The 17,434-nt window shown below is 42.8% G+C and overlaps 1 protein-coding gene across 3 annotated transcripts in view; it reads left to right on the top strand.

Annotated features, from left to right (window-relative positions):
* Positions 1-17,434, top strand: part of ABCC3 (ATP binding cassette subfamily C member 3) — a 74,526-nt gene that overhangs the window by 55,301 nt on the left and 1,791 nt on the right. For all 3 annotated transcript variants that reach the window (XM_082211017.1, XM_082211018.1, XM_082211019.1), the window contains 15 exons: positions 206-332; positions 435-611; positions 2,069-2,236; positions 2,724-2,907; positions 3,690-3,792; positions 3,928-4,075; positions 5,032-5,239; positions 5,842-6,152; positions 9,158-9,357; positions 9,465-9,591; positions 11,730-11,831; positions 11,935-12,081; positions 14,268-14,426; positions 16,638-16,804; positions 17,125-17,319. In XM_082211017.1, the coding sequence (XP_082067143.1) occupies positions 206-332; positions 435-611; positions 2,069-2,236; positions 2,724-2,907; positions 3,690-3,792; positions 3,928-4,075; positions 5,032-5,239; positions 5,842-6,152; positions 9,158-9,357; positions 9,465-9,591; positions 11,730-11,831; positions 11,935-12,081; positions 14,268-14,426; positions 16,638-16,804; positions 17,125-17,319 (2,523 nt within the window). The remainder of the gene's footprint in view (positions 1-205; positions 333-434; positions 612-2,068; positions 2,237-2,723; positions 2,908-3,689; positions 3,793-3,927; positions 4,076-5,031; positions 5,240-5,841; positions 6,153-9,157; positions 9,358-9,464; positions 9,592-11,729; positions 11,832-11,934; positions 12,082-14,267; positions 14,427-16,637; positions 16,805-17,124; positions 17,320-17,434) is intronic.

The following is a 17,434-nucleotide window of genomic DNA, read 5'->3' as shown; positions in this document are numbered from 1 at the left end:
TATCTTAAGTCTGGTGCAATAAAAACAGCTCAAAAGATCTGATAACATCAGTTATGACCTACAAAAGCTTATGTCACAATATTTTTAAGATGCCACAGGATTCTGCTTGGCTTTATTATCTTTACATTAACTAGTTCCATTTTTATTTTTATTTTGGTCAGCAAATTAGTCCATCCTCAGTTTTACCTTCTTTTACTCCCTACAGCATCAATTGGTTGGTCCCTAGTGGTTCTTTGGTGGCTGTTGTTGGACATGTTGGCTGTGGGAAGTCATCCTTGGTGTCTGCTCTTCTTGGAGACATGGAGAAGCTCCATGGGAACGTGGCCGTGAAGGTTGGTTCACAGTACAGCATTGTATCCATTTTGAGCATTTGGAAAATATTTGTGGCTTGCAAACTGATCTGCTTTATGTATGTTTTTGATACCTCCTTTTAGGGTTCAGTCGCTTACGTTCCCCAGCTAGCCTGGATCCAGAATGCCACCTTGAAAGATAACATCTTGTTTGGCCATCTTCATAATGAGAAGAAGTACCAAACTGTCTTAGAGGCATGTGCCTTGAAGCAAGATCTCGATATGCTTCCAGGGGGAGATCAGACTGAGATAGGCGAGAAGGTGAGGTCTTTTACAGCAAATGTAGGTGGTGATGGTTGCCCAAGGTGGTAAAGGACACAAGTCATTCCTCACTAAGTGTCTTCACAACCTTCCCAGATGCGGTCAAGCTGACTGGCTTGACTGACCTCAGTGCTAAGCCTGCCCTCTCCAGCCAGAACCCTGCAACGAATCACCAGGTTCACTGGAGTTTCAGAACACCATTGGCCTATAATTATGGACTAATACCATATTGGCTTGAATATAAGCCGCGACCTTACAAAAATTGGCTTTTACGATATCGCTGCTGAAACAGACATATGGTAAAACAGAACAAAAAATGTTTTCTTGCCAATTTGCAAGCTTGAGACTGTTTAACCCACTTGTGGGTCCTCTCTAGTACCCGCAGGATTTTCTTCTACATTTGCCATTAAGGGGTGTGAGTGCCTGCAAAACTGTACATTTTCGAGCACATTTCAAAGTGTTGGTGCTGAGCATTAAAGCCCTAAACGGCCTCGGTCCAGTATACCTGAAGGAGCGTCTCCACCCCCATCATTGTGCCCGGACACTGAGGTCCAGCGCCGAGGGCCTTCTGGCGGTTCCCTCACTGCAAGAAGCCAAGTTACAGGGAACCAGGCAGAGGGCCTTCTCGGTAGTGGCACCCGCCCTGTGGAATGCCCTTCCACCAGATGTCAAAGACTACCAGACTTTTAGAAGACATCTGAAGGCAGCCCTGTTTAGGGAAGCTTTGAATGTTTGATGGACTATTGTATTTTAATATTCAGTTGGAAGCCGCCCAGAGTGGCTGCGGAAACCCAGCCAGATGGGCAAGGTATAAATAATAAATTATTATTATTGGAGCAATTGAATAGCGATTTGCTATTTTAGCTATTGTAACTTTCCGGGTATTGTCGTCTTTTCTCTTTTCCCCTTGAATTTTAAAGGTGCGGCTTATTAGTGGGTGCGGCTTATATTCGGGCCAATACTGTGGATCTGAATGGAATGTCCACAAAAGGACCTATCATATTCTGACCTTTTTGATTTCCACTGGATCATATAAAAGCAGTGTTCTGTAAACAACTTGATATAGCTGAAATCTCCCAAGATAACCATCATCAGATGTGCTAACCATCTTCAGGAACACTGTCATTGCCACTTGAACCCCAATACAATGCATCTCTTGCACAATGGCTAGGAGTACCACCCCCCTTCAGTTAACTGCAAGAAAACTGTCACAAGCAACATTTTTACATTTAAATTTCTCCACCGTTTCTTCACAGGGACTGTCTCTAATATTTTTTACTTTAGGTCAACATCCATTGATTTATAACAAACAGCCCATGGACATTGTAATAGAATGTTTGAGCTATTGACCATACAGATATTGTAGTTGTTTTTTTTCACCCTGCTCCTTCTGAAGCTGATAGTAGTGTTGAATTTAAAAGCTATGGTGTGCTTTTTCTCTTTTCCCCATCACACAGGGCATCAATCTCTCAGGTGGCCAGCGGCAACGAGTGAGCCTTGCTCGTGCTGTTTTCAGCGAGGCTGATGTTTATTTGCTAGACGACCCCCTTTCAGCTGTGGATTCCCATGTGGCCAAACACATATTTGACAAAGTTATTGGACCAGAAGGAATGCTTAAAGGAAAAGTGAGCTAACAAACATCTAAAATTCTCCATGTCTGCAGTCATTTCAGCATAGTACTGTACAAGAACATGGTGGCACATGTAGAATTGTGTGAAACTTTGCTTTTCTTTTGGTAAGGGAAGGGAAGGGACAGAGAGAGTTTCTAGCCCCCCTAAAATTATTAAAAGTAGAAATGATTGAAACTATGTAAGCCATGATCTCAGAACATGTTTAGTGTGGAAGTTGGCCTCCTTTGCCACCCAAAAAGCCCACTTCCCCATTCTCAGTCATATGTTGCTTTATAGCAGCAGCTTTGCACTAACGTGCAGCTAGAAAAGCAATCCTATTTTGTTCAGGCTTAGATGGCTTCTAACTGGTTTCATTCTTCCACGACTGTTTGCTGTAATCGCAAATTGCAGCTTCTTGACAAACTGCCTGTTTTAATTCTTACCTTGCTAAAACAAAAGCAGGATGAGTATCGCCTGACCATTGTCTTGTTTCCCTTTTCAGACTCGAATTCTGGTGACCCACAGCATCAATTTTTTGCCACAGGTGGACCACATTGTTGTACTGATAGATGGCAAAGTCTCTGAAATGGGGTCCTACCAAGAGCTTTTGCAACAAAACCAGGCTTTTGCAGAGTTCCTCCGCAATTTTGCACCTGATGAAGACATAGAAGAAGATGAGCCTACAAGTAAGGATTCCCATCTCCCTGCCCCAAATTTATCCTCAGACTGTTAGTAGTTACCTCATGCCAGATTGAAATGCTAGGAGCAGTTTGGAACTGTGTTTAAATCTTTTTTAAAAATAAAAAGCATACAAAGTGATGAGCACTTTCCCATATATGTATAAATGTAGCCCTTAAAAAAACTTGGGGGGACGATGACAAAGATGCCTACTATTCAAGAACATTTGGGGTTCCCCACCCCCATTTTTGTAGAGAATTGAAACTGAGTGGACCAGGGGATCCTTGCAACCTGGTCTAGTCAGTGCCATCACTCTGTTTACTACTAGGGGGAAAGGCTGTGATTAAGAATTAGGACTGGAAGTAGCTAGCTGTAGGTTGGTAGGTTGGTTTTTCCTTGAGATGGGGCTTTTCTTTACCTTCTTCCCCCACCTCCTCATTACACTTGTATAATTATAATGCCATGGAATCATCAGTCAATCCTATTTCTTTCCAGACATGCTTGCACGTATACTAGTTATAATTCACAAGGTTCACAATGCTGTATCACGGGACCCTATTAGCCCCACTCCTTGTGTCAAAGCTGGCATCCCAGGCCTGATTATTCAGATATTGCCTAGAAACCCAAACACACCGAAGCCCTCTTAAATTTCCCTAAAGAGTTGAACTTCCTTCTTGATTTTCAGTCTTTTTTGTGGCTTGGGAAGCTGTACACTCAGCAAAACCTTTCTAAAAGATTGGCTCAGCAAAAAGCCAAAATAAGCTAAAGATTTCCTATCCCATTGCATTAGTGGAAGATGAGGAGGTCCTGCTTGCTGAAGACACACTCAGCAACCACATAGATCTGGCAGACAATGAACCAGTGACAAACGAAGTCCGTAAGCAATTCCTAAGGTAAACCCTGAACCTCTCTTTAAAGGCGTTACTACAGAAATTGAGCGAACTTGCCTGTTCTGTCATTCAGCTGCGTAATTACCATAATTCTTATTTTTCTCCTCCACCCCACCCATTTTAATACATAAAACACAGAGAGCTCAGTGTAATATCTTCAGATGGGGAATGCCCTGGTAAAATGTCAATGAAAAGAAGAGTGTGTGAGAAAAAGCCACCTGAGACAACTCAACCCAAGAAAAGTCCTAACAAACTCATTGAGGCAGAAACTGCTGAAACTGGCACGGTAAGAAAGGTTTGCTTAAACAATAAGGACACTTTACTTCTTCAAAGATGTTTCCTAATTTATTAAAAAGTACCTAGCATAGGAGGGACGTGGGTGGCGCTGTCGGATAAACCACAGAGCCTAGGACTTGCTGATCAGAAGGTTGGTGGTTCAAATCCCCGCAACGGGGTGAGCTCCCGTTGCTCGGTCCCTGCTCCTGCCAATCTAGCAGTTCGAAAGCACATCAAAGTGCAAGTAGATAAATAGGTACCACTCCAGCGGGAAGGTAAACGGCGTTTCCGTGCGCTGCTCTGGTTTGCCAGAAGCGGCTTAGTCATGCTGGCCACATGACCCAGAAGCTGTACGCCGGCTCCCTCGGCCAATAAAGCGAGATGAGCGCCGGAACCCCAGAGTCGGTCACGACTGGACCTAATGGTCAGGGGTCCCTTTACATTTACCTTTACCTTCACCTAGCATAGGAGCAGACAAATGCAGGAAACTCAGCTGCATGATTTGTGGCAGTGGAGAGCTTCTGGGTGGGTAGCCTTGCCCATCAGTCAGATGTGGTCCTTTGAAGGTTGGCTGCAGTTGACTGAAAGGGCTTTCCCAATAATATATTGAAACACCACTTAACATTTTCTCACTGCTCTTTGACACAGAGCACATATATACTTTTCCCCATTACATGGGACTCTTCTTTATTTAGAGTCATCAAGTATGAATCCTCCCTGGCTATATATTGTTTCTATTTCTATAACAGTTCTGTGTTTTACATATGATACCTCTACTCTGGACATCCTTCTGTTGCAGCCACATTTTCTGCCTTCATGAATGCCTGCATAATGTGATTTCATGTGGGTGATTCCTAGTTCACTCTGTGCACAAATTCTGACTCTGGCAAGTGGCCAGTTTTTCTGTGAAATTAAAGGCATTGGTTTTTATAAACTAAACAAACTCTATTTCGTCTCAAACTGCAGGTCAAGCTGACTGTTTTCTGGCAATACATGAAGGCTGTTGGCCCCCTAGTTTCTTTATTTATATGTTTCCTGTATTGCTGTCAAAATGCTTCTGCAGTCGGGGCCAACGTGTGGCTCAGTGACTGGACCAATGAACCGGTAATAAATGGCACTCAGCGCAACGTGGGCAAGCGAGTCGGAGTCTATGCTGCCCTGGGTCTCTTGCAAGGTTAAGTGTATTATTTGCTACTGCTCCTATAGATGTAAATACACCTTGCTAGCGGAGCTAGAGGAAATGGTGTGTGGTATGGAATATACTGGTGGTTCTTAAACAGTGGTCTAGGACAAAGGTCTGATGGCATTCTCAGGTAAATGGATTGAAAGGAACAGAGGAAAACAGTGAAGAGCCAGAAGTTTAATTGTATCATTCTGTCTGGCAAGCTTAATTTTTTTGCAACACAAAGTCGAATTCTACCCTAGGAACAAATATTCCTATATCATAAATAGGGATGTCTACATTGCTCCTTGCACAATAAAAGTTGGTTTATTTATTTAGTTGTAAGATGTATATCCTGCCCTTTAGTAAACAAAATTGATCAAAAGTCATATCATATAAAATTACAATCAAACCAGCCAGAAAATATTTGCAGAATTTAAAAATCACAGTCTAATCTCTCTACATGCAACCTCCTGCCATCCGTCACGTGATGCACGAGGTGATGCTTTTGATTCGTATAGCCTGCTAGAGGAGTTGCAAAGTTACGATGAGAACAGGGCCACATGTGATTGGTACACTCAAGTCTTCTGCTTATTTCTCGCTTTTGCAAACAGGGGTTTTTGTGCTGATCTCCTCTTTTACTCTGGCAATGGGTGGCATCAGAGCGGCTCGTACTCTCCACTCCGGATTGCTGGAGAACAAACTCCACACCCCACAGTCTTTCTATGACACAACTCCAATTGGCCGAATCATCAACCGCTTCTCGAAAGACATCTATGTGATTGATGAAGTGATACCGCCAACTATCTTGATGTTCCTAGGAACCTTCTTTGTTTCTGTGTCAACGATGATTGTGATCATAGCAAGCACCCCACTCTTTGCTGTGGTTATAATACCTCTGGCAATCCTATACTTCTTTGCCCAGGTAATTGGGATAAGTACCTTTTTTGGCTTCATTGCTTGTTTTCTTTATTTTTTTAACAGAATGTTAGGTGGCTGGCATAATCTTTCTATTTTTTTAGTATTTCAAGCCCCAAATGTGCATCCCTTAATATGTGTGTGAATACTGGATGCAATTACTTTGAATGCAGAAGCTGAAGTTCCAAAGTAGGATTGTCTGAAGTCTCTTACATTCTGCAAAATAGCTTTTGCAACATTTAGTTGTTGTTAGGCACAGCAAGAAGGGAATAGGAGACATAGAACAGGAGAGGTGGCTAACTCACCAGCAGCCTTAGACAAGACTCTTGTGGCTCTCTGGACCTTTCATAGCAGTTCTTGCATGTTTTCAAAGCATTCTCTCTTTTTAATTGCTTTTTTGTTCTGTTTATAAAGTAATCACTAATGAAAAGGCAGGCAAGGGCATAATATTGCAATGCCACAGAGTAAGAACATATATTCTAAGGGAAGTTTGCTTTCTCATTCATTGAGAAATAGAAGCTCACAAATCACAACCTATAAATCAGTTAAACTTTCTGTGAAATACATTAACTTAATTGATGGAGGCATTCCCCCCCCCCCCCCGTTTTAGATAGCCATCCCTCTATCAAAGGGGTATTCCTTTTGGAGACAGCTTTTAACTAGACATAGTTTAGCAAATGCTGACCCATAAAACCAGTGCAGGTGCACCCATGGACACTGCTTTGGCAACCCATGACTTCCTCTATGATAGGTGGAGAACTTATTTCTCTCTAGGTGTTGTTGGACTTGAAAATCCATCAGCGCCAGCCAGCATGGCTAGTGGTCAATATGGGAGTTGCAGCCCAGCAACATCTGGAGGGCCACATATTCCCTCCCCCCCCACCCCGCTCTGTTATCTCCAAGGTCGTTGCTCTGTTGACCAAGCAGAAAATCATATATCTTTTATGATACCAGGCCTGCGAACCCCAAGGCTTCATACTCCCTTCCAGCTCAGAGGCTTCCAAAGTGGTGGACAAAATATTACTACAAGAGAAAAATTCAACAAGAGCACAAGAAATATAAGCAACCAATCAAAATCAGTATAAAATAGCAAAATAACCAAGTGCCCACCTACCACACTGGGTATACTATACATTTATGAATTGAATTCATACTCTTAAAAAAGCTCAGCTGTTTAGAACATGGTGCCGATAATGCCAGGGCTGCGGCTTTGGTCCCTGTATGAGACAGCTGCATACTCTTGCACTGCAGGGAATTGGACTAGTTTATCCTCAGGGTCCCTTTCAACTCTACAGTTCTGTGATTCTGCAGCATTCCGCCTCTCACGTAGTAGCCAGCTTAGTTCACATCTCCTCTTCCCTGGGTAGCTCCAGTCTCTCATCTAGGAGCAAGTCAATCCACAAACAATCACCCCAGAGGCAGTGCCCTCACCTTCCATCATACCCTGAAGGAGCAATTCAAAGCATGTGGAAACTTTCCCCTAGAAAGAGTTACAGCTGTGGAAAAGTGCTTAACCTTGGGCAGAAGATTTGGCCAGCTAGACCCACCCATGAAGAACCCATCTAGAACTCACCATACCACATTCCCTTTTGTATCTAACAATAGCCTTTGGGCCAAAGTACCTGCAGGCCTTAAATCTCAGCCCCTGAAGTTCCCAATTCAAGCCCCAGAATCTGTGATAGCATGTTGCTGGGAACAAACACAAAACACACACTACTTCTTCTTTGGCGATCACTCGTAGCCAAGTAACACGGTCTTAACAGTGAGTCCGTAAGTGACACACACACACAGGCCACGAGGCTGTCAGTCGAATGTGAATATTTCTATTTGACTAACAGCTTCCCTTTTAAGCGAGCACTTAACAATTGAAATGGTAGAGCATTCTCTTTGAGTAAATTTTAATGACAGTTTCTCTAAGCATAAATTACACAGACCAGCTACTCTAAAGCCCATTTTAAAAGCACTACCCGAATGAAGAAATGCATTGTGTGGGAGCTCAGATTAAAAATAACGATGATGAAAATCTGCATTTACCAAATGAATAGATCAATTGCACCAGTTAATCAAGAAATGTTTTCAAGCCCTTAGGAAACGTTAGCAAGCAGCAATAGGAACATCATAACTGCACAGCAGGACCTCCCTTTGCTCTTTTTGTTGGCAAGCTTGCCTTTCTACCAGTGCAGGATAGTTCTTTAAGTCATCCTGTAACAGTGGCAAATGTCTGCATTATAATGTTAAAAACTCAGCTCAGTGGACTGGCTGGTAGACATGGCAGTAAATGGATGATTGGGTGCGTTCTCAGAGTTGCAGCATAGAGGCCTGCTTATGCACTCATTGAGGGATAGTGCTTTTCTTCAGATTGTTTCACTTCAGGAGCCAGTGTGGTGTAGTGGTTAAGAGCAGTAGTCTCGTAATCTGGTGAACTGGGTTCGCGTCTCCGCTCCTCCACATGCAGCTGCTGGGTGACCTTGGGCTAGTCACACTTCTTTGAAGTCTCTCAGCCCCACTCACCTCACAGAGTGTTTGTTGTGGGGAGGAAGGGAAAGGAGATTGTTAGCCGCTTTGAGACTCCTTCGGGTAGTGATAAAGCGGGATATCAAATCCAAACTCTTCTTCTCTTCTTCTTCTCCTTCTTCAGGCTACATATTTCAATGCTTCTCCATAAAATAAATTCCATGTGCACAAAGATGCCCACATGTCTCAGAAGAAGACTGTCCTCCCTGACATTGTGTTTTTCTGTGCGCAGGGAGTTTTTGTGGTGGAGCAAGCATTATTTGTGTACTAAAGTAAGATAGTCTAGGAAAAGCTTTACCATGTGATTCTGGTGTCTGATCAATTGTCTCTAGGTTTAGAGTTGGAAATAGGAAATGCCTCCCCTTCCCGGGTGTTTCTCACTCTTAAATCACACAGACATGGCACAGTGTATTAATAGTTCAGGTCAAATATCTAAAAGGTTTCACGTCTCTTTGTTTTGTTTTGTTACCTGTCTACCTTTGAACCGAACAACGGCAGCGGTTCTACGTAGCTACCTCTCGCCAACTGAAGCGGCTGGAATCCGTCAGCAGGTCTCCCATATATTCTCATTTTTCGGAAACCGTCACAGGAGCAAGCGTCATCCGAGCTTATAGAAGAGGAAAGGCTTTTGTTCGCCTCAGTGACATGAAGGTGAATGACAACCAGAGAAGTCACTATCCTGGAATTGTGTCCAACAGGTAAAATCAAACTCTGAATTTAAAAAAAAAAGTTAATCCCACTTGTTTTTATCTGTTGCATTTTGAGTTCTGGACTATTTACTTCTTTGTGTTTTCTCGTTTAATAGGTGGCTGGGAATTAGAGTTGAATTTGTAGGGAACTGCGTCGTATTTTTTGCAGCCCTTTTTGCTGTGTTAAGTAAAAACAGTCTGAGCCCTGGCCTGGTTGGACTTTCCGTGTCCTATGCATTGCAGGTGTGTAGAATGTGTCTCAGGAGAGAGCTCATCTGAACAGCGGAACTGAAATATCATTATAGTGTGACCTTTTCATTAGGCATTTGGGCTTTAATTGCACAATTCTGCAGCATTTCTACCCTTCAGGCAAATAAGGGCTCAGGGTGTGGGTGTGTGGAAGACTGGTTGAAAGAAAATTGGGAGAAATGGGAAGAATATAAAGAACAAACCGAGGAATAAAAGGAAATGCTTTTGGAAGATTGCATCTAAAATTGTCAGCTTACATGTCTGGGGGATTTTCCCCTCCATATTAAAAAACCCAATCACAGAGTTAATCAGAGTCTGTGCAGAGTGAAAACAATGCATTATCTGTGCATTTGAATGCAAGCAGTATTTATTCTGGTTGAGGAAAAGAATATCACTCTCCCTCCTGGCAGGGTGCCAGCTGGTTGGGAATGGCTCCCACAGTTGGTTCTGCTCATGTGCACATGTATGCCCCTATATTTATTTTAGCAGTTTCTACGCTGCCTGCCAACGCAAAATGTCAAGGGCTGTTTATAATAACTAATAAAAACACAATAAAACTACAGTAAACTACAGATTGCTAAAAAAACAACCAAACACCATTCGCAGCAAGGCAATCAAAATATCTTCAGAGGTTAGGAAAACCAGAAGTTTTTGCCTGGTGCCTAAAAGATAGTGGCACAGGTACCATTGGGTGAGCCTCTGGGGAGGGTGAGGAGAGCTCCACAAACAAGGTGCCACAGCGAAAAAGGTCCTGCCCCATGTAGCTCCAGAGAGGAGGGGGCCAGATGAAATTGCAGCTCTCGCAGCATGAAGGGAGCCTTCAGGAAGCTTACGATGGCAGTGTTGTGCTTCTTGTTCTTGGTAACTGAGGAGAAACTACACCAAGGTTTTAACACTATATTCTGCTAAATTTCCCACAGCAGGGCATTTAGTTAAGGATAGCATATTATGGTAGCCATCAGTTTAGGCAATCTACAAGGGATTTAAGCACCCTTTCAATAAGGTGTGGGGTCATCAGCTTTACTAAGGGTGTGTTAGATTCGATATGGCTATGAAATCCTGAAGCAAAACAGTGGGCTTCACTTTAAAAAGTGCACTGCCGTACCTCAATCAGAAGTAACAATCTTTGATGGAGAAATTGCTTTGTGAAATTCTTGGTCCTATACTATTACATCTGGTCAGATCAGAAGATTTGAGCTTTGCCTCTCAGCTTTAAAAGCTATGAATGCTGATTTTGTAGAAAGGAGAGGCATATTGATTGAATCTCTATCCCAAGTAACAGTGGGATCACACATTAAAATTGGCAAAGCAATGAATTCTACCACGGTGCATTTATATTCAGTGGAATAGAAGAAATAGCGATACCTTTGATAGTTTATAATAAGCCCTCAAAGGTTTCAGGGAAATTGAAGGTACTGTGTGCACGCTCATTTCCTTGTAGGGATTTGCAATAAAATTAGATGCTGGAATATTAGGCTTACCCAAATGGTGATGTTGTAAGCATGGGAAGCTACAGTATTTCCTTCTTCTTATTGGCGTATCCTTCTATGAAGGAGGGGAAGCAGCTGAAGAAAGGTGATGTCTTCTGAGACATTAAAGAGGCGATGGGCCATTTTGCGTGGGGGGTGGGTAGGGTGGGGGCTGCATTCCCAGCCCCCATGCGTATCATCTGAGCGCACATAAGCGCACCCTGCCCCATTCCACCCCCATTATGTTCCTGTTCTGCTTTCTTCTGGGTCCAAAAGGTGAGCAATACAAATGGGGATGATATCAGAACTTCCTAATTTCTCAAAGCTTCACCTGTTATGGTTTGTGTTCAGCTCAGCGTAATGTCAGCTGAATTTCAACCCTGGATTTCAAGGATGGTCTGTAGCAGGAGAGGCCAGTCTGGTGCCTTCCAGTTGCTGTTGGGCTGCAACTCCCATCATCCCTGACTCTTGGCCACACCAGCTGGGGCTGAGAGGGAGTCTAGTTGAACACCAATGGGCACCACCTTTGCTCTGTGGGTGTAAACACACACACACACACACACACACACACACACACACACACACACACTATATGATGGTTAATATATTTATTTATTTGTGACAGTACTTTTCTCAAACAGGTAACATGTTGTTGTTTCTTAGGTGACAATGTCTCTGAACTGGATGGTAAGGATGACATCAGACTTAGAAAGCAACATTGTGGCCGTAGAAAGAGTTAAGGAATATTCTGAAACTGAAACTGAGGTCAGTTCCTAATAGTCTGAATGAGAAGTGTTCCTTCTGGAAACAGTGTGTGTGTGCTGTAATTCTTTCTCTACTGTGCGCTGTAATTCTTTCTCTCCTCTAGGCTCCCTGGATAATCGAAGACAAAAGACCACCAGAAGACTGGCCCACTCGGGGCGAAGTGGAGTTTGCAAACTATTCTGTAAGGTACAGGAAAGGCTTGGACTTGGTGCTGAAAGACCTCAGCCTCAATGTGAAAGGTGGAGAAAAGGTACAATCACATTTGCTATGGATAGAATCAAATTATATGTGCAGTAACCTGAATTTGCAGACTTTGTTTTCAGTTCATTCGGTGCATCTATTGGAACATACTGTAGCAAACTGCCTGGTACCGGGTCAGTTCATCAAGCTCAATACAGTGGTACCTTGGGTTGCATATGCTTCAGGTTACATACGCTTCAGGTTACAGACTCCGCTAACCCAGAAATAGTGCTAAAGTGGTGCTTCAGGTTAAGAACAGCTTCAGGTTAAGAACAGACCTCCAGAACGAATTAAGTACTTAACCCGAGGTACCACTGTATTGCTAACACAGATTGGTAGGGGGGCTCTAGCATTTTGGTCAGGAGCCTTTCCCAGCCTTACCCGGAAATGCCAGAGACTGAATTTGGGACCTTCTACGTGCAAAGCAGTGTGTGTTCTACCATTTTTAGCTTTCACCCCATCTCCACTGTAAGAAGGCACTGAGTGTTGCTTGGAGAAGCAGCAACTTCTGAATTGCATCTTTCCTCAACTGACAGCTTCCTGTCCCCAGAATCCTATCTGCTCTGTGATTTCCACTTCTGTTTCCACCTCCAGCAACAACTTTCATTGTCAATGTTCACACATGCCACCAGCATCCTATCATCTATAACAAATTAACTGGCCCTACGCCAACCAGTGGGGAAATGAAACAGAGCCACCTAGATACAAGGTGGAGCCTCTGTATATTTTCAGGGTTCCCTAGGTATGCAGAAGAACATCACTTTGCAAGAAAGAAAGAAAAACAAAGATTGCAAATGAACAAAGCCCCTCTTATAGGAACAGAAAATGTGGCACTTTAAATTAGAAACCGTAGATAAGGTGAACTCTAGTGCATGGAAGCTTATGCCAAAATAAATGCATTGGTCTTTAAGGGGACAAAAGACTATTGTTTTCACATTCAGCAAACAGTAATTGTTTGAAATAGAAAAGAAATTGTAGAAGCTTAAGCAATGAAAAATGTGTGTGCAGAAATAGAAAATGTATAAGGCTACATTAAAGAAAAAGACCGGCTAGGTCAGTAACAGAAAGAAAGAAGAACATCAAAACTTTAAAAGTATTGCTTGCAAGGGAAACTATAGGTATAGAAAGGAGAATTTCCTGGATGCCAAGATCCAGGTTTGGGGCAAGTGCTTTTTGGTGAGAGAACCCCAGCAGAAATATGCAGCAAAGTAAAGCATGGAATATAGAGTGTTAGACCTTGTGAGTTCTAAAACTTCCAAACCTGTTCCCATAGCATAGAAAAAGACTTACATTTGGTAAGTTAAGAATAGTTTACTTACAAAAGCTCCAAATGTCAGATTCATGAGCATTCCTATACAGCATTCAGAAAAAGTTGCACAGGCAGTAAAAGTTGTCAAAGTTCCTAAGTTATTGGTATGGGAACTCAAGCGTGTCTTGTAAGAGCCATGAGGTCTGAGCTGGTTGCTGCACATTGAGCTTCTCAGGTAGACTGAAGGGGGGGGGATCTTGATTACCTAGGGCCTCCCAAGGTGGCAGGACAGGTCTAAACCCCTTCCAGCATTATTTGGGCTTAAGCATGTTGGTTAAATGAAGCTGATTATCCTACAAAAAGAATATTAATGTATCCTACCTCCCAAAAAAGGTGGTGACCAAAAGCAGCGGGAAGTGGGAATTCAGGCACTGATACTAGGCCAATACAAAATTAGCTTATTTGAAAATATATTGCCAAACAAAAAATGCCTATAACTGAAGAAGGTTTGCACAGTGCAGTAAAGAGAAACAAGAAAGTGTGCGGCTAGAGGACAGAGAGTGAAGAAAGAGCTGTGAGTAGAGGGGGACCCTTTTCCCTTTTGTGGCATATGCACTATTCTGGCTACCTTGCCCAGAGTGCTTCACTCTTAAGAAAAGGCTCTTTCTCAGAGAGCAGGAAGAGAGCCCTGCAGAGTCCTTTAATAGGCAGAGGCCTAACTATCCTCTTGACTGATAAGCATACTTCTTCACAGAAATCCCTAGAACAGATTCAGTTGTATAATAGTGCATTTTGTTTTGATTCTCTTCTATTCAATTCAATTAAAAAAAAATCACCTAGATCAGTGGTAATTTTTGTTTTGTTTTTTAAGTGAAACGGTGTATCATAAGATAACTAAACACGTTCTGGTATTTAACTGAAACTAATTTTTCAAACACGTGAATTAGGTTGGGATTGTTGGAAGAACTGGGGCTGGCAAATCGTCTATGACCCTCTGCCTCTTCAGGATCCTAGAAGCTGTGGAGGGGGAAATCAAAATCGATGGGTTAAGAATCTCAGAGCTTGGCCTTCATGACTTACGATCCAAGCTGACTATAATTCCTCAGGTAAGCTGACCTATGCCCTGAGTGATACACTAAATATCACTTAATATGGCAAACAAGCTGGGCTTGTTATGCTTTTGTAAAGTGAGACGGTTGCAAGGTAGGTCAGGCTGTGTATCTAGGGCTACCAGTTACACGATTTGCTTTATAATAGTTGCTTTTGTGCCCCGGGACAGGAATAAACAGGGAACCCAAGAGGAAGGATTTGAATGAGCTGTAAAAATGGAACATTATAGCAATTCCTGCTAAGGTCTATTTTCAACTCAAGCAAGCTTTCTCTTGCTCTCTAAGTTTCATAGGCATACACATCCCTCAGAAAATGAAGAGATTTCATATTTTCACAGCTGTAGCCTAGTACTTTTAGTTTTATTTTCTTAGTCTGATATTTCATGTTCTGAAAGTTTATGGTGGGCAGCACAGCTATATCTTTCTGTATACTCCATCCCTGGTAAGCAGGTGGTTTTTTGTATCACTGGCCCAGGCTTAGCACCAGTGGTTCTATATTCTCATCTTCATGTATTGTGAGGGATTGGGTGTATCCTTGCTTCTGGAAAATAGACTTTCATTCTTTATTTGTTTTTGTCTTTTTCCCCACACTCCTTTAAATGGTTGGGGAGAACTTAAAAGAAAGTTGTAACTCCGTGACAGAATTTTATCCCATCACAATGGCGCTGGTCATGACACTCATCAGAATAACATCATGAAGGCCATAAAGCAGCTTCTTATGGCACACTAGTGTAGGGGTGGGAGATTGGATCCCCACCCATCCTGTGGGCCATCAATCACCTGATGTGACAGTGACATCAGGGGACCCATTTGCCCTTTGCACATGCACTTCGATTTCAAACTAAGGAGGCAAAGACACAGTGCCATGCAAGCACTGACTTCAGCTGTTGGTCACTGCTTGCAAAGCCACGTGCCTTGGTAAACATGGTCAATCAGTTAATCAGCAGTGCCTGCAAGCCACTTTTGGGCAGGAAGCAAGTCTTTACCTGCCCCACACCCAACATCATATATGGCATCAGGTGTAGAGCAGGGGCATGGCTTGGCTGAAATAGCCTTGTAGGGGAGGTCTTGCAGGCCTAAGTAGGCCCATGAGCCACAGGCTTCCAACCACTGCACTAGTGCAAGCGACCACAAGTAATTCACTTCTTAAGATGGAAGCATATGTTATAAGGAGCATGACTGTCACTGAAAATTGTAGCTTCATGCTGAATTCCATCCTCCCCTTCTTAATATGTGATACAACTTATTTTGTGTCCTGGTGTCATTTTACTACGGCCACATTTGCACATCATGCTAAACCATGGTTTACAATGAAAGAGCCAAATGTGCTGCAGTGAGCCCCTGGCTTTCACACTTCTCTCTGCCCACTGTGCAACTGGGAAGAGGAGTCTGGAAGCTTCCACTTCTGCTTAACTCTGGTTTATTGTTTTGTCCAAATGGACAAACCAGTTAACCTTAACAGTGGTTTGTTTGTTTTTTTAAATTGATTTGACATGCTTTAAACAAACTACAGTCGTACCTTGGATCTCGAACGCCTTGCAACTCAAACTCCCGAATGCCACAAACCCAGAAGGCCATGGGGTTTAAGTCTTGCTTATATGACCACCTTGTGTCCATTCAACTGTAAAGCACTCACTGGGAGTCAAACCTCGTGCTGGGTATATCATCACTTCCTAGTGTAATTCAGACCACAGAAATGATTTATTGTTTTAACCACATTAGTGAGTTAGTATCTATTCAAGCGGGTGGCAGGTGGCGCTGTAGGTAAAACCTCAGTGCCTAGGACTTACCGATCGCATGGTCGGCGGTTTGAATCCCTGCGGCGGGGTGAGCTCCCGTCATTCGGTCCCAGCTCCTGCCCACCTAGCAATTCGAAAGCACACTTAAGTGCAAGTAGATAAATAGGTACCGCTTTATAGCGGGAAGGTAAACGGCGTTTCCGTGTGCTGCTCTGGTGCTGGTTCGCCGGAGCAGTTTTGTCACACTGGCCACGTGACCCGGAAGTGTCTGCGGACAGCGCTGGCTCCCGGCCTCTAGAGTGAGATGAGCACACAACCCTAGAGTCTGTCAAGACTGGCCTGTATGGGCAGGGGTACCTTTACCTTTATCTATTCAAGCAATACTTCCTCATTTATTTCTGTGTTCCTCAATAGCTCAAGGTTGTTGTTTTTATCTGTATGCTGATGGAATTGTATTAATTTTGTTAAGGACCCTGTTCTCTTTTCTGGAACACTCCGACTGAATTTAGATCCATTTGATAGATATTCCGAGGAGGAAATATGGAAAGCTCTTGAACTGTCCAATTTGAAGAGGTTTGTCAGCAGCCAGCCAGCTATGCTGGATTACGAATGCTCAGAAGGAGGAGAAAACCTTAGGTAACTGAAATCGGTTCAATAAATGGATACACTAGAAACCTACAGCAAAATGGCTTGCTACCTTTCTACCTCTTTCTAGTGGCCTTTCATTTCATTATGAAGACCTTCCTTTAGGAAGGTTTTTTTGTTAAATCTTTAAAGCTTGTTAGAAATTGTTTTAAGTGTTTGGCTGGTTGCTCTTTCTTTATGTTTTTTAATCTCTGCTGCTTTTAGGCTTTTGCAGTTTTTGTTAGTATTTGATGGTTTTAATTTATTGTTGCTAACCTCTTTGAGGAAAGGCGGAATAAAGAAATAAAAAAAGTTTAATCTTTTTTCCCCAGTGTTGGCCAAAGGCAGCTTGTTTGCTTAGCAAGAGCTCTTCTCCGCAAAACCAAAATCCTGGTTCTGGATGAAGCTACCGCAGCAATCGACCTTGAGACGGATGATCTCATTCAGATGACAATAAGAACACAGTTTGAAGACTGTACAGTGCTGACAATAGCACATAGGCTGAATACAATTATGGATTACACCAGGTAACTATGAAGGACGAGAGCATAGCTATGATCTTTATGGCACCCTAAAAATAATCTGTATGACTATTCCTGACTTGCATTTGCCCATCTTAAACCAAGGAAACAGGTGAACCTA

This window comes from Podarcis vaucheri (genome assembly GCF_965113315.1).
Source record: "Podarcis vaucheri genome assembly, chromosome: 2".
In the NCBI taxonomy this organism is placed as follows: domain Eukaryota; kingdom Metazoa; phylum Chordata; class Lepidosauria; order Squamata; family Lacertidae; genus Podarcis; species Podarcis vaucheri.
The sequence above is the reverse complement of the archived record's forward strand: the minus strand, read 5'-3'. Positions and strand labels throughout refer to the sequence as shown.